The 12,478-nt window shown below is 40.0% G+C and overlaps 1 protein-coding gene and 1 long non-coding RNA gene across 3 annotated transcripts in view; both read right to left on the minus strand.

Moving 5' to 3' along the window:
• Positions 1-12,478, minus strand: part of pdlim2 (PDZ and LIM domain 2 (mystique)) — a 41,952-nt gene that overhangs the window by 12,835 nt on the left and 16,639 nt on the right. For both annotated transcript variants that reach the window (XM_028033944.1, XM_028033945.1), the window contains exon 6: positions 11,883-11,946. In XM_028033944.1, the coding sequence (XP_027889745.1) occupies positions 11,883-11,946 (64 nt within the window). The remainder of the gene's footprint in view (positions 1-11,882; positions 11,947-12,478) is intronic.
• Positions 2,741-4,400, minus strand: LOC114154647 (uncharacterized). The gene is made up of 2 exons (XR_003597587.1): positions 4,237-4,400; positions 2,741-2,844 (listed from the first exon to the last, which is right to left on the minus strand). It is a non-coding gene; the product is annotated as an uncharacterized LOC114154647 (long non-coding RNA).

Consider the following 12,478-nt stretch of genomic DNA (forward strand, 5'->3'; position numbering starts at 1 on the left):
AGATGCCAAAGAGCTCAGATAAAAGCTACTTGAAACAACAAGTCAGCCCAACATACAGGGGGAAAAAAACTGCTTTAAAATATTACATTTTCTCATGAACTATTATTTTATTTCCTATCAAACGTATCCATCATAACCTCACTGCAGTGTCCAACTATTACAGCAATAAGTTCTGTTTTAAAAGCACAACAAAGTCTTTTCAAATCCTCTAAAGTATTCCACATATGAACTCTGGGAAAAGGATGACAGTTCACTTTTCAATAACAAGGAATAAAGTGTTGCAGATTTTGGGCTAAAAAGGCTAATACATCCATCTCACCCCATTCATTCACAACAACCATGCACCATCTGACTGCTGCAGATATAAAACACGTGTGTAAACTCAGAGGGCATATGAACAGTGGAAGGAACATAACATGATCACTCTACACTATGCATAAGACATAATGTAAAGTAATACGTGCCATTTCACACCTCTCTACAATTTAAATTATACAGCAACAATAATCAACCAGATACCTCTATGAATACTTAGGTCTGAGGACAAAAATCTGATAATTTCTCTGAAGACGATTGCTGAATGCTGCATCATCTCCAACAACATTGTTGTGCAAATATGTTGTGGCACAATAAGAAAATTAGGACTGTGAAGAGGAGAGACCTGAGGACAGCAACTTAAGGTTTTTCATCGTAAGTGAGTAAATAAAGATGACAAAGTCCTTCTTCTAAAAGCACAATTGAAGCATTGACTGTGCAATTTGCAAATCTGTTTTAAAGACAAAGGTTAATTTAAATAGTTTTAGCAGTGAGTCTAATACTTTGAATTTTGTTACTCATTTATGCACCATATATGATTCTTGAAGCTTAGAACAATAAATAAGTTTTGAAGTAATGTAGGTGGTCTGAGTCAGCCTCTACCACACATTACCATTAAAAATCTGAGGGATAAAATGTGTGTTTATTTACACATTTTTGGTCCCATGGGAAACAATTTCTCCAGACTTCAATGAATTTTCCCCAAACGGCTTCAGTGGATATGAAGCTCATTACACATCTGTAGCTCATTATGGACAATAAACGGTCACACAAATCTCCTTACTTTTATCAAAGAGAATCACAACATGTTCACTGTAAGAAAAAAAAGAAAGAAGAAAATCACAATAAAAATCACAATGTAAGAGACCCATGCCTTTTACTACCCTGCAAAAAAAATAAATAAATAAATTTTAAAAAATCTGAATTTGGGATATGCATGCATAAGTAAATGCTTACAACAGGTTTGATTCAAGCATGCAGCCAGCAGTGGGTTATAAATGGAAATCTCTGTGTGGAACTCAAGATAGGGGAAAGGAAAGCATAAAATTTTTAAGTAAACAAATATTAAAGAGACATACATTTCAAAGTCACTAAAAACAACTTAATCCCATCTTTAAAACTTTAAATTTTAGATTTGCATAGTACCAAAAAACAAGTTAAACCATACACTAAAAAACATGAGCAATTAAAGCTGCTGCAGATCAGTGATTAGTACGACTGACTTTGTGCTTCTTATCATGCCTTCGTAAACATGGGCAGCCTGAAACCACAAACCTTCACCCAGTCTCTAAATGAAACATCTATATTTTAGCCAGATGTATACAGCCTACAATTTTATCTGAAGCTAAAGACACACTAACAGCTTTTCTGTCATAATTTATGCATGATTCCAGACAAGTCAAGTCTGAAGTAACTGGGAAGAGATGGCAAGGCCTGTTGGCATAAAAATCTGTTAGAAAAATTAAAAAAAAAACCTCTAAAATGTACATTCAAAGTCTCAGTTGCAGTTAAACAGGTTTGTATATTTTAAACCAAATCTGGATGCAGACCCACAGAGTGAGCTGATTACAGATCTTACAGCATCCACGAATGATAAAAAGACTAGGTGAGACACAGGAAATGGTTTCATAAACAACGTGCTAGCTTCTTAGAAAGACTCTAAACATGAGCAATGTTTATTAGGCCCGAGCAGCAAAGCGCTGCGAAGGCCTATTGTATCTGTATTGTTTCTTATTATTACGATTCTGCCCCCCCAAAGAGGCGCCTTTTTGGGGGCTTTATCATATTCAAAAACTCACCAAACTTGGCGGTCGCGACTAGAAAATTTAAAAATTTTGAATTTTAAGGTTGTCGCAAAAATCGCAAAAAAAATTGCTCAACGGCGGCAACTAGCAATTTTCTGTTGACACAATGGTATGAACGTACTTCATCGTAGAGACATGAAATTTGGTACACTTGTAGAGCTCACCAAAAGACTCAGAACTTACATTTGATGTTATAAGCTAACTATCACAGGAAGTCGGCCATTTTGGATTGAAGGTCCCATTTTGACCCCGATTTTGACGTTTACAGCCTTTGCATTTGATCGAACTCCTCCTAGGGATTTTGATTGATCGGCTTCAAACTCGGTCAGTCTGATCATAAGGCATGTCTGATTTAAAGTTATCAAATTGGTGAGTTTTGGAGCATGGTGAAGGGGGGTTACCAGGGGTCAAAGTTCACCTACTCGCCATGAAACACAAAACTCTTATATTTCCTATACAAAAACACATAGAGGGACCAAACTTTCAGTGATTGATCGTCATCGGGTGCCCTACAATACCCTATGGTCAAATGATGACATCACTTAGGCCACGCCCCCTGAGAACAGGAAGTGTCATGTTTTACTGTGAACGGTCGTTATCTTAGCCCTTTGACCTAATCAACATGAAACTGTGTCCAGAGACAGAAGACATGTTGGTGTGTTGTGGATTCCAACCCCGACCGGCTTTGACATAGCAGGTGGGTGTGGCGGCGTGGCGAAGTGACCTGTAACGCCGTTTGGCTCTGAATTCCACAATTTCGGGCCCAGCTGCTCCAAACTCACTAGGATGGATCCGTATCCACCCACCGACAGGAATTCATAACAAAATTTGGTGGGCGTGGCCTAATTTCTCTATAGCGACCCCTAGGAGATTTTAAATGATCAGCCCCAAGCCATGTTTTAACCTAGAATTACGAAACTTGGTACACATGTGTATCTTGGCAGGACGTACAAAAAAGTCTCTTAGAGCCATGGTCGAAACCCAACAGGAAGTCGGTCATTTTGGATTGAAGTTCAGATTTTGACCGCGATTTTGACGTTTACAGCCTTCGTATTTGATCGAACTCCTCCTAGGGATTTCGATTGATCGGCTTCAAACTCGGTCAGTCTGATCATAACGCATGTTTGATTTAAAGTTATCAAATTGGTGACTGTATGAGCTTGTTGAAGGGGGGTTACCAGGGGTCAAAGTTCACCTACTCGCCATGAAACACGAAACTCTTATATATCCTGCACAGAAACTCACAGACACCCCAAACCTTCAGTTATTGATCATCATTAGGTGTCCTAAAAGATCCTGTGGGGAAATTATGACATCGCTTAGGCCACGCCCCCTGAGAACAGGAAGTGTCATGTTTTACTGTGAACGGTCGCTATCTTAGCCCTTTGACCTAATCAACATGAAACTGTGTCCAGAGACAGAAGACATGTTGGTGTGTTGTGGATTCAAGCCCTGACCGGCTGCGATGAAGCAGTTGGGTGTGGCGGCATGGCGAAGTGACCTGTAACGCCGATGCCATAAGTTTGCTTCTAGATTCCACATGTTTCGACCGAGCTGCACCAAACTTGGCCTGAGTGATCCTGATGTGATGCCTGAAAATTCTATGTCATCATAGTATGACGTGATCTAAGCCCCGCCCCCTCAGAACGAATGAGAGAGATCTTCTGTGTTAAACAGAATAAACAGTCCATGTTCGTCATTTGTAGGGCAATGCAGCCCTCTGGTGTCGAATTACTAAAATAATTAAACGTTTTCAGTAATTCGACACCAGAGGGCAGCATTGCCCTGCAAATGAAATACTTCGATTTTGTAATACACAGGAAAAAAGGAAAAATTTGTATTTCTAACACAAAAACTCACAGAGACACCAAACTTTCAGTTATTGATCATCATCTGGTGTCCAATAATATCCTATGGTCAAATGATCACAGCACTTAGGCCACGCCCCCTGAGAACAGGAAGTGTCATGTTTTACTGTGAACGGTCGCTATCTTAGCCCTTTGACCTAATCAACATGAAACTGTGTCCAGAGACAGAAGACATGTTGGTGTGTTGTGGATTCAAGCCCTGACCGGCTGCGATGAAGCAGTTGGGTGTGGCGGCATGGCGAAGTGACCTGTAACGCCGATGCCATAAGTTTGCTTCTAGATTCCACATGTTTCGACCGAGCTGCACCAAACTTGGCCTGAGTGATCCTGATGTGATGCCTGAAAATTCTATGTCATCATAGTATGACGTGATCTAAGCCCCGCCCCCTCAGAACGAATGAGAGAGATCTTCTGTGTTAAACAGAATAAACAGTCCATGTTCGTCATTTGTAGGGCAATGCAGCCCTCTGGTGTCGAATTACTAAAATAATTAAACGTTTTCAGTAATTCGACACCAGAGGGCAGCATTGCCCTGCAAATGAAATACTTCGATTTTGTAATACACAGGAAAAAAGGAAAAATTTGTATTTCTAACACAAAAACTCACAGAGACACCAAACTTTCAGTTATTGATCATCATCTGGTGTCCAATAATATCCTATAGTCAAATGATCACAGCACTTAGGCCACGCCCCCTGACAACAGGAAGTCTCATATTTTACTGTGAACGGTTGATAGCTTCTGCACCAAACTTGGCATGAGTGATCCTGGTGGGATGCCTGAAAATTCTATGTCATCATATTATGACGTCATCTAAGCCCCGCCCCCTCAGAACAGGAAGTGCTATTTTTTGAACTTGTAAAGTTCCATCTATGGCTCTCTTGACCTAATCAAAGTGATTCTGTGTTGGATGACAGACAGGAAGTTGGTCTCACTTGCTTTAAATTGCCAAGAGTTTTCAATGGCTGCAACGCCGTTGGTATACGTTTGCCTCTGGATTCCACGTTTTTTGACCGAGCTGCACCAAAATTGGCCTGAGTGTTCCTGGTGGGATGCCGGACGATCCTACGTCATCATATTATGACGTCATCTAAGCCCCGCCCCCTCAGAACAGGAAGTGCCGTATTTTTCCTTGGAAAGCTCCGTTTCTGGCTCTCTTGACCTAATGCAGATGATTCGGATGATGAGCTCTGTCAATGCTCGCTGCTGGCTGAACCGTGTGGGCGTGGCCAAATGGCGAATATCAGTCCCTCGCCATATTCATACGTTTGGCTCTAATTCACACATGGATCATCCGATTGGCGCCAAACTGGATATGTATGACCTTTGTTCACCTCTAAAGAGCCCAACGGGTTTGAGATGTAATTTGAATCCACTGCGCCCCCTAAGTTGATACATCGGCTATATCTCCTCGATGCATCGACCAATCTTCACCAGATGTTTTGACAGTCGTCGGGGAGCGCCGCCGAACGCATTCACGCATGTTGCCCGGTGGACGGGCGGGGAAAATGCGCGACAGCTTCTGCGGTGGCTGGCGGGCGGCGGTGCTGGAAACTGCGGCAGAGCTTCTGCGGTGGCGAGCGGGTTGCGGCTCTGGGAACCGTGCGAGAGCTTCTGCGATGGCTGGAAACCCCGCGGTGGCCAATAGGCCGGAGCGGCGCTTGCTGCGAGGGCCGCCCGAGGCTGCTTGCAGCTTTAATTTATTTTTATAATAGCCAAAGAGGAAAAATTAAAAAGTGAGGACAGTTTATCAGTCATGTTAGTTTACTTCCTTCTCACGTTCTTGCTCATAAAACTCAACAAATTGCCTCATTATAGCCATCACCTGGTATGTTAAATCATATTATTCATGACAGTTTGTGTATTTTTATGCATCAAGTTGGTCTGAATTGGTTTAACCAATCAGATCTGATGTTCCACATCAGGCATAGGTGTTGAGTATGATAAATAATTTTAAAGTTTTTTGACCAGAAATCTGCAGAAATCAGTCTGTTTGCATTTACTTTAAGTCTCATAAAATCTATAAATATGTAAAAGGGGTGTAGTGTACACCACTGTATTTATCTGCATCAAAATGTACCAAGTTATTCTGCTCAAGCTCAAATGCTTCACTAACTTTAATTAAAGACAACTATGGGTAAGTTTCAAATCCAAAATTTTAATGAAAATTTTCACAAATGACTTAACTAAGATACGCATCAAATTTTGTCCAGTTTAAAGTGCAAGTGTCTTCCAACTATAGCAACGATTTATGACCAACAAATGAAAACCATTGTTCTAAAATATAGGTGTTCTCTACTATAAAACTACAGGACATAAAGTCCTATTTCTGTTGGAATGAATACATTGAGGATTCCTTATTAATGCTGTTGCCTCGAGAACAGCTTGTGGAATGATGAATCGCCCCTCAGCCACCTTCGTAAAAGGCACCAACTCACAAAAAGAGCCCTCTCCTTCCCACCAACAGCTACAAATAAAATGCAAAAGGCCAGCTATTCCTCATGTGCATACCCGGAGGGCTGGAAAGCTCAGGCAACCAAACAGGGACCCAGTTTGCTCTTCCACTCCAGGGGAAAGAAAAACAGACAGGCTCATCAGTCAGTGGGGATGAGGAGAGGCATGCTGCCCATGGAGTGGCCACAATAGGCCCAGGCTTAACGGCTTGCAGCCCACGTGAAAAGGCCTCACTGGCCAGTCACAGAGGTCACTGTGCAGAGGAGAAAAAAACATCCATCCACTAAAACCACAGCCAGTAGCATTCCCTGGACACTGGCTTGGCTTACCCCCTCAACAACATGCCAAACCAAACAGGAAGAGCAGACCTGAAATAGTAGATCATTCAAAACCATCATCGTCAAGTAAAACATGTGCATTTGTGTACTTTGTGACAAACGAGAAACTCCAATAAAGTGCATTTATCTCAGGTTTCCTCAAGTATCAGCAAACATTTTCTTCCACAGTCAACAAGGTTTTTATTTTTCCACAGATAAACTTTTTTCTATGTCTGAATCTTTTCAAAGATTTGTTTCAAAGCAAAGACCACACAGCTTTGTAACACCATAACTTTGAAAATGGACCAACACAAAACCTTATGCTGCTATGCCTGCTAATACTCTCTGGACATGTTCGCGACATGATTTATGGAGAGGCTGACCCCATCTTTGGACAAAGTGCTTTGTGGTGATACATTTCAATGCCCGGAGAAATAAGTTGAATTTAGCAAAGAGGAAATGTTTGGTCTACAATTATCTAAAAGTGTGTGTCACCCTGACATATTTGGCCGTGTTGTGCTTGAAGGAATATTTATACAGCAACTGTTGTGTCACAGCGCAGCATCAGGCGAGCCACAAAGGGCAAGCCTTCCTAACCTCAAAATGGATCCTTAAAAACACAGACCGGGAGCTCAGACATAATGACCGAGTTATGGTTCATGTCTCATGAGAAGTCGTTTTGTTTTGGCCCTGTTCAGTGCAATCAAGATCTCATTGTGGCCACTTCTTGATGATATAAACAAATGCTCTGAATCATGACAGTCACCAAATGCCTCAGATATAATCTCAGTTTACAGAAATCTAGGAAATATTTACCTTTTGACTCAGTGATGAGCTAGCAGATATTAAAGTCTGCAAACAAAACAACAAGTCAAGCACATCCTGGCATGACAAGACAAACACCACATATGTCAAAAACCATCAATATTGGACTGAAATTGAAACTTTTTCCCCACATAGACACTTCCTTTAATATTATGCAACACATCCAAATCTATGAGGTTTGTAAGGGTTTTGTATTAAGGGTGCAGAGTTTGGTTGATTCAGGACACTTTAGCAGATCTGATACTTTCAATACTGAAGAACATACTGTGCCTTGCAAAGGTATTTATACCCTTTGAACTTCCACATTTTGATTACAATCTTCATTGTATATAGGAAGATTGTGTGTGACAGACAAATGGAAACTACTGCATTGAAAACCAGTTGTGGTTCTCCTCAAATTCACATTTTTTAAATCTAAAATTGGGGTGTGCATTGTAATCAGCCTGTTTGTTATATACAAAATGTATACAACATTTTGTATACATTTGTATACAACATTTTGTATACATACAAAATATTGTATGTATAAAAAATGTATACAAAATTTTGTATACATACAAAATATTGTATATATACAACATTTTTCTGCAGTTAGAACTGCAAGGCTTTTGGTGTAGTCTGAAAAAGTCTCGCACATCTAGATGCTGTGCTGCTAAGTTGAATGAGCAAAACATGCTTCATGGTTTGTGACAACAGAAAGTCAAAAGTAGCATGGCTATCTTTTTGTGGTTGCACATTGGTAAAAGAGGAAAAGTTGGAACATAAATACCTTTGCAAAGCACTAGATACTTTACAATATATATAAAATACATTAAGAAGTCAAGACCCGGGTCTTAAAATGCAGTACTAGTTTTAGGAAAGAAATCTTAAGCCATTCAGGTTACTATGCACATGTTCTGTGTAATGCTGCAGGCACAGTTAAATCCAAATTAGGAACATTTCACATTAAGGACAGCTTGGGAATGTCAGGAGGCTCCCTGGTGTCCATTCTGCTCCACCTCGACCCCCTCCAGTCGCCTCCCCTTTCTCTGTTCATCACACAACAACAAGCCTTGTGACACAAGGGAAAAGCAGCACCAGGCTTCCACAGCCATCACAGCCACTATTGTCAAAGGGCTTTTTCTCAAGCTATCCAACACCATGAAAATCAGGGGATCTTGTTGCGCATCCTACTCTCTCTGCTCAGGAAGCCAAGTGAAGGGTGGAAAAACCTTTTAGGGGCTTTTTCAGTGAGCTTGATCACCTGATACAGCAGGGCTCTGCACCTTTCACGCAGGACAGAAGGCCTTGTCATGGACTCACCACATCTCCACACTCATTGGGCTGCAGTGTTTCTGCCAGCCTGAGCAGCATAATGCACAATGAAGCCATGGTAGGAATCTTCCCAGCCATTTTCCCCCAAACAAGCTGCATGAAAGAAATCTACTCTTATAGAGCTGGAGTAGGAGGTTCACCGTCACAACAAGGTAGTGATCAATCATACCACCGAGTCAGGTAAAACAAAATCTCAATATATATTAAATTACAATAAATAAAATACTTGGCAACACATTAATAGATGGAATAAAGTTGGTGGCAAGGACAAAGGACCATAAGGATTCCGATGCAGGAAAAGCTAAAGACATACAAACAGATTAAATAGAAACTCCATTAATATCAAAAACATGCTAGCTTGTTTGAAAAGCATTTGTCCTCCCAAAAAGCTTTCTGATGACTCCTTCCACCAAAACGTAGCTCGTAATGTACCCTTAAGATGGCTGACTCCCAGTTCTCTCCTCCAGGATTTGCAGAAAGCCACATCAAGCTGAACCCCACTGTGGGTTTTTGAATGTGGTTTTAAATGCCAAAAAGCCTACTCTAATATTTCAGTGGGTTACTTAAGGCTTTAGTTAGAGAAGGCACCATTTCAAGCCTGACGGTAAGTCAAGCCACAATTTGCACAATTGTGCTTAAAAAGAAGATGTAGCAAACCAGCTGCTGGCAAATACTTTTTCAGCAACTAAACAAACCAATATCCCCTGGCCTAGAGTCAGAATGCTGCATGGAAAATTCCTACAGTTCCCTAAATGCACCACAATGTTTTTGTTAGATCATTCCTAGTGAAACAGAGACAGTTCACTGAAATCAATAAATCACTTCTCAAAAAGATGAGTTGTGCTTTTAAGTCGCTGAACTTTCAAATGTAAAGTCTCAATTTTAAAAAATTGATTGTCAGAATATTTAATTTAAAAAAAATTAAATAACCACTTTGATTTAAAAAAAAACTTTTCTAAGATATAAAAAGGGAAATGAGTTTATCAAAACAACTTAATTCAATTGTTGCAACATTTATCAAGCAAATTTTATCTCAGACTGTGACAAAGGGATCTGTTGTTTAAGTTATACTGACCTAAAATCACCCAGCTGAGTAAATGGCTGGCTTTTGAATCACAAGAGATAAGGAAAGACTGTTTAAATAGTGTGAACTCATTTTGACTTCAGAGCTTAAGTATAAAAGCTGTAAAAGCTGGTCTATAGCAGCTCATAATTGCCCAAAAACTATTGCTTTCATTGAGAAACATTGCAGTTACTATCAGATAACTGGAAAACACAACACAAGGGATTAATAATACTCAAATACACTGCTTTTCTTCATGTAAAAAAGCCCTCCAAAACTAAACTATCCTTATAAATTGAGCAGAAAAACCTGAAGGCACCAGGTCCTTAAAGTGAGATTCCACACTATTAGGAACTATTCATGATATATATATAACAAACTATAATGATCACCAGACTTTTCCAATTCTGCATCATTTTCTTTCCACTTTGATGGCCAGCACTGTTGTGTGCTTTGCACAAAAGGCATCTGGAAAGAATGCCTGGCAATAGTTTACTCTAGCGCAGAACAATGGTCTCATCTCTTGCTGCAAAAGATGTTTTCTGCACTCCTGGCAGGTCTCACATGAGCAGGGAGCCAGTTTTAACACATGCAAAAGTTCAAACCGAAATCCTCAACTTCTGTTATTATCGGACAAATTTTCAAGAAAACTGAAAACACCTCAATATCCTCAAGATCCACTTGCACCCACTGGACCCAAGTTCCAGCACAGTCTCAGAAAATCATTATAGGCATGGATTCAACAAGCAAGTAATCCATGTTCTCTTCATGGTCTCATGAACTGGACCTTCTCAGCCAGCTGCCTTCTAAAAAGAACGCTTGATTGTTTTTAAGTTCAAACCTCTGAGTATTTATCTAACTTTATGCCTTATCTCAAGTTATAAAAAAAAATGTCTGGAATTTTTTGAGCCACCACAAAGGTCGTGAATGTTTTTTCCCCCCCCCCTGTTGTCATTTCACATGTTTTGTCATCTACTGGGACCAAATGTATGAGATCAAGTATGTAAGCATAACTGAAATAGCTCGTGATGAACTTTCCCACAACATTTTTTTCTTTAATTCAATGAAGTCTTTCCAGATGCCCTGGTCTCTCTCTCTTTTTTGTTGGAAGGATAACTAGACACAGCATAGATTACAAGAACTCTTAGAACCCCAAGTCTGTATTTTACTTCTCGTTTGCCATGCTTGGAGAACAATGCGTCTCCTTTCAGACAGTCAAAGGTTAAGCATTGTTCTGACACAATGCCATAATTTTTTGTGGAAATGATCTCTAAATGGCTCCAAACTGCTGTAAAGCATAATGCCAAATATTTTTAAAGGCTGACCTTTGAAGCCTATACACTCCCTGCTATAAAAATGTCAAAGCTCCCTGTTCCCTGCCTTTCCTGTCGCATGTATCAGGCCGTCCACAAACCCTTTTTAGGGCACCTTCTGTGGCATCAGAGACCAACAACCCAATAGGAAAGGCAAAGAATTATTTTTTTTTAATTCTTGCAAACTGGGCCATTGCAGTTAAAATAAATATGGAAAGGAGGGTAAAAAAGAAACATGTTTCTCAGTGAACACGAGTCCAAAACTCCAGCTACATATGCGTGACAGATTTATTTTCAAGGAGCCAGTATAGGCTGCATGTACCCAGGCAATAATTCTGGTGCTTATATTCAATTTAGAAAGAGTGAAAAAACTGATTCAACCAAAAACCGCAGCAAACTGGAAACAGTTAAGACATAAAAAAATATTTATATACACTTTATTCCTCCTAATTCTAATTAAACGCATTTTACAGTACAAGAACATCTACACTGTTACAGAATAGACATAAATTAGCAACTGAAATGGTGGACAAGTCACAAACAAGTAAAAATCTGCTCTGATGGCAATATTTACAAGAAAATCCAAGAAGAGTTTGGCTGAAACCAACCTGAGAGTGCGGCCTGGACAGACTGTTGTTTTTGTCCTCTGGTGACCAAGAGCGCAGCTGCACACTGTAAAATATGGACAAAAATAAATCACTGATGAATAACAATTCCTAAGTCAGCCAGCATACAGTGTCTTGCGACTTTACGAACCCCCATTAAACTTTTTCCTCATTTCGCCACATTGGTACTATATACTTCAGCGTAACACAACAAACATAAAGTAGAGTAAGTGGAGAGAACAGTACTGTAGACATGATTTTGGTGCCAGCATCATGCTGTGGGAATGCTTTCCTTCAGCAGAGATAAGGACGCTGGTCAGAGTTCATGGTAAAAATATATAGCAAGGCCGCAAAAGACTTTTAAACTGGGACATAGGGTAGCTTTCCTGTACACTGAGTTACAGCGCAACAGTTTATGTCAAAGCAAATTAATGTCTTTGAATGTCCATATCTCAATTTTGAAGAGTATTTTGCAAAAGCGATGTTTGCAAATACAAAGACAAAGAAATGGAAAAATAAAAAAAGCTGTAAGAAAGACAGCTTTGTCTTTCTCACAGCTTTAACTGCAGCAAAAGGTTGTTTTTCAGAATACTGACTGA

The sequence above is a fragment of the Xiphophorus couchianus genome, chromosome 12 (genome assembly GCF_001444195.1).
Source record: "Xiphophorus couchianus chromosome 12, X_couchianus-1.0, whole genome shotgun sequence".
Lineage (NCBI taxonomy): Eukaryota > Metazoa > Chordata > Actinopteri > Cyprinodontiformes > Poeciliidae > Xiphophorus > Xiphophorus couchianus.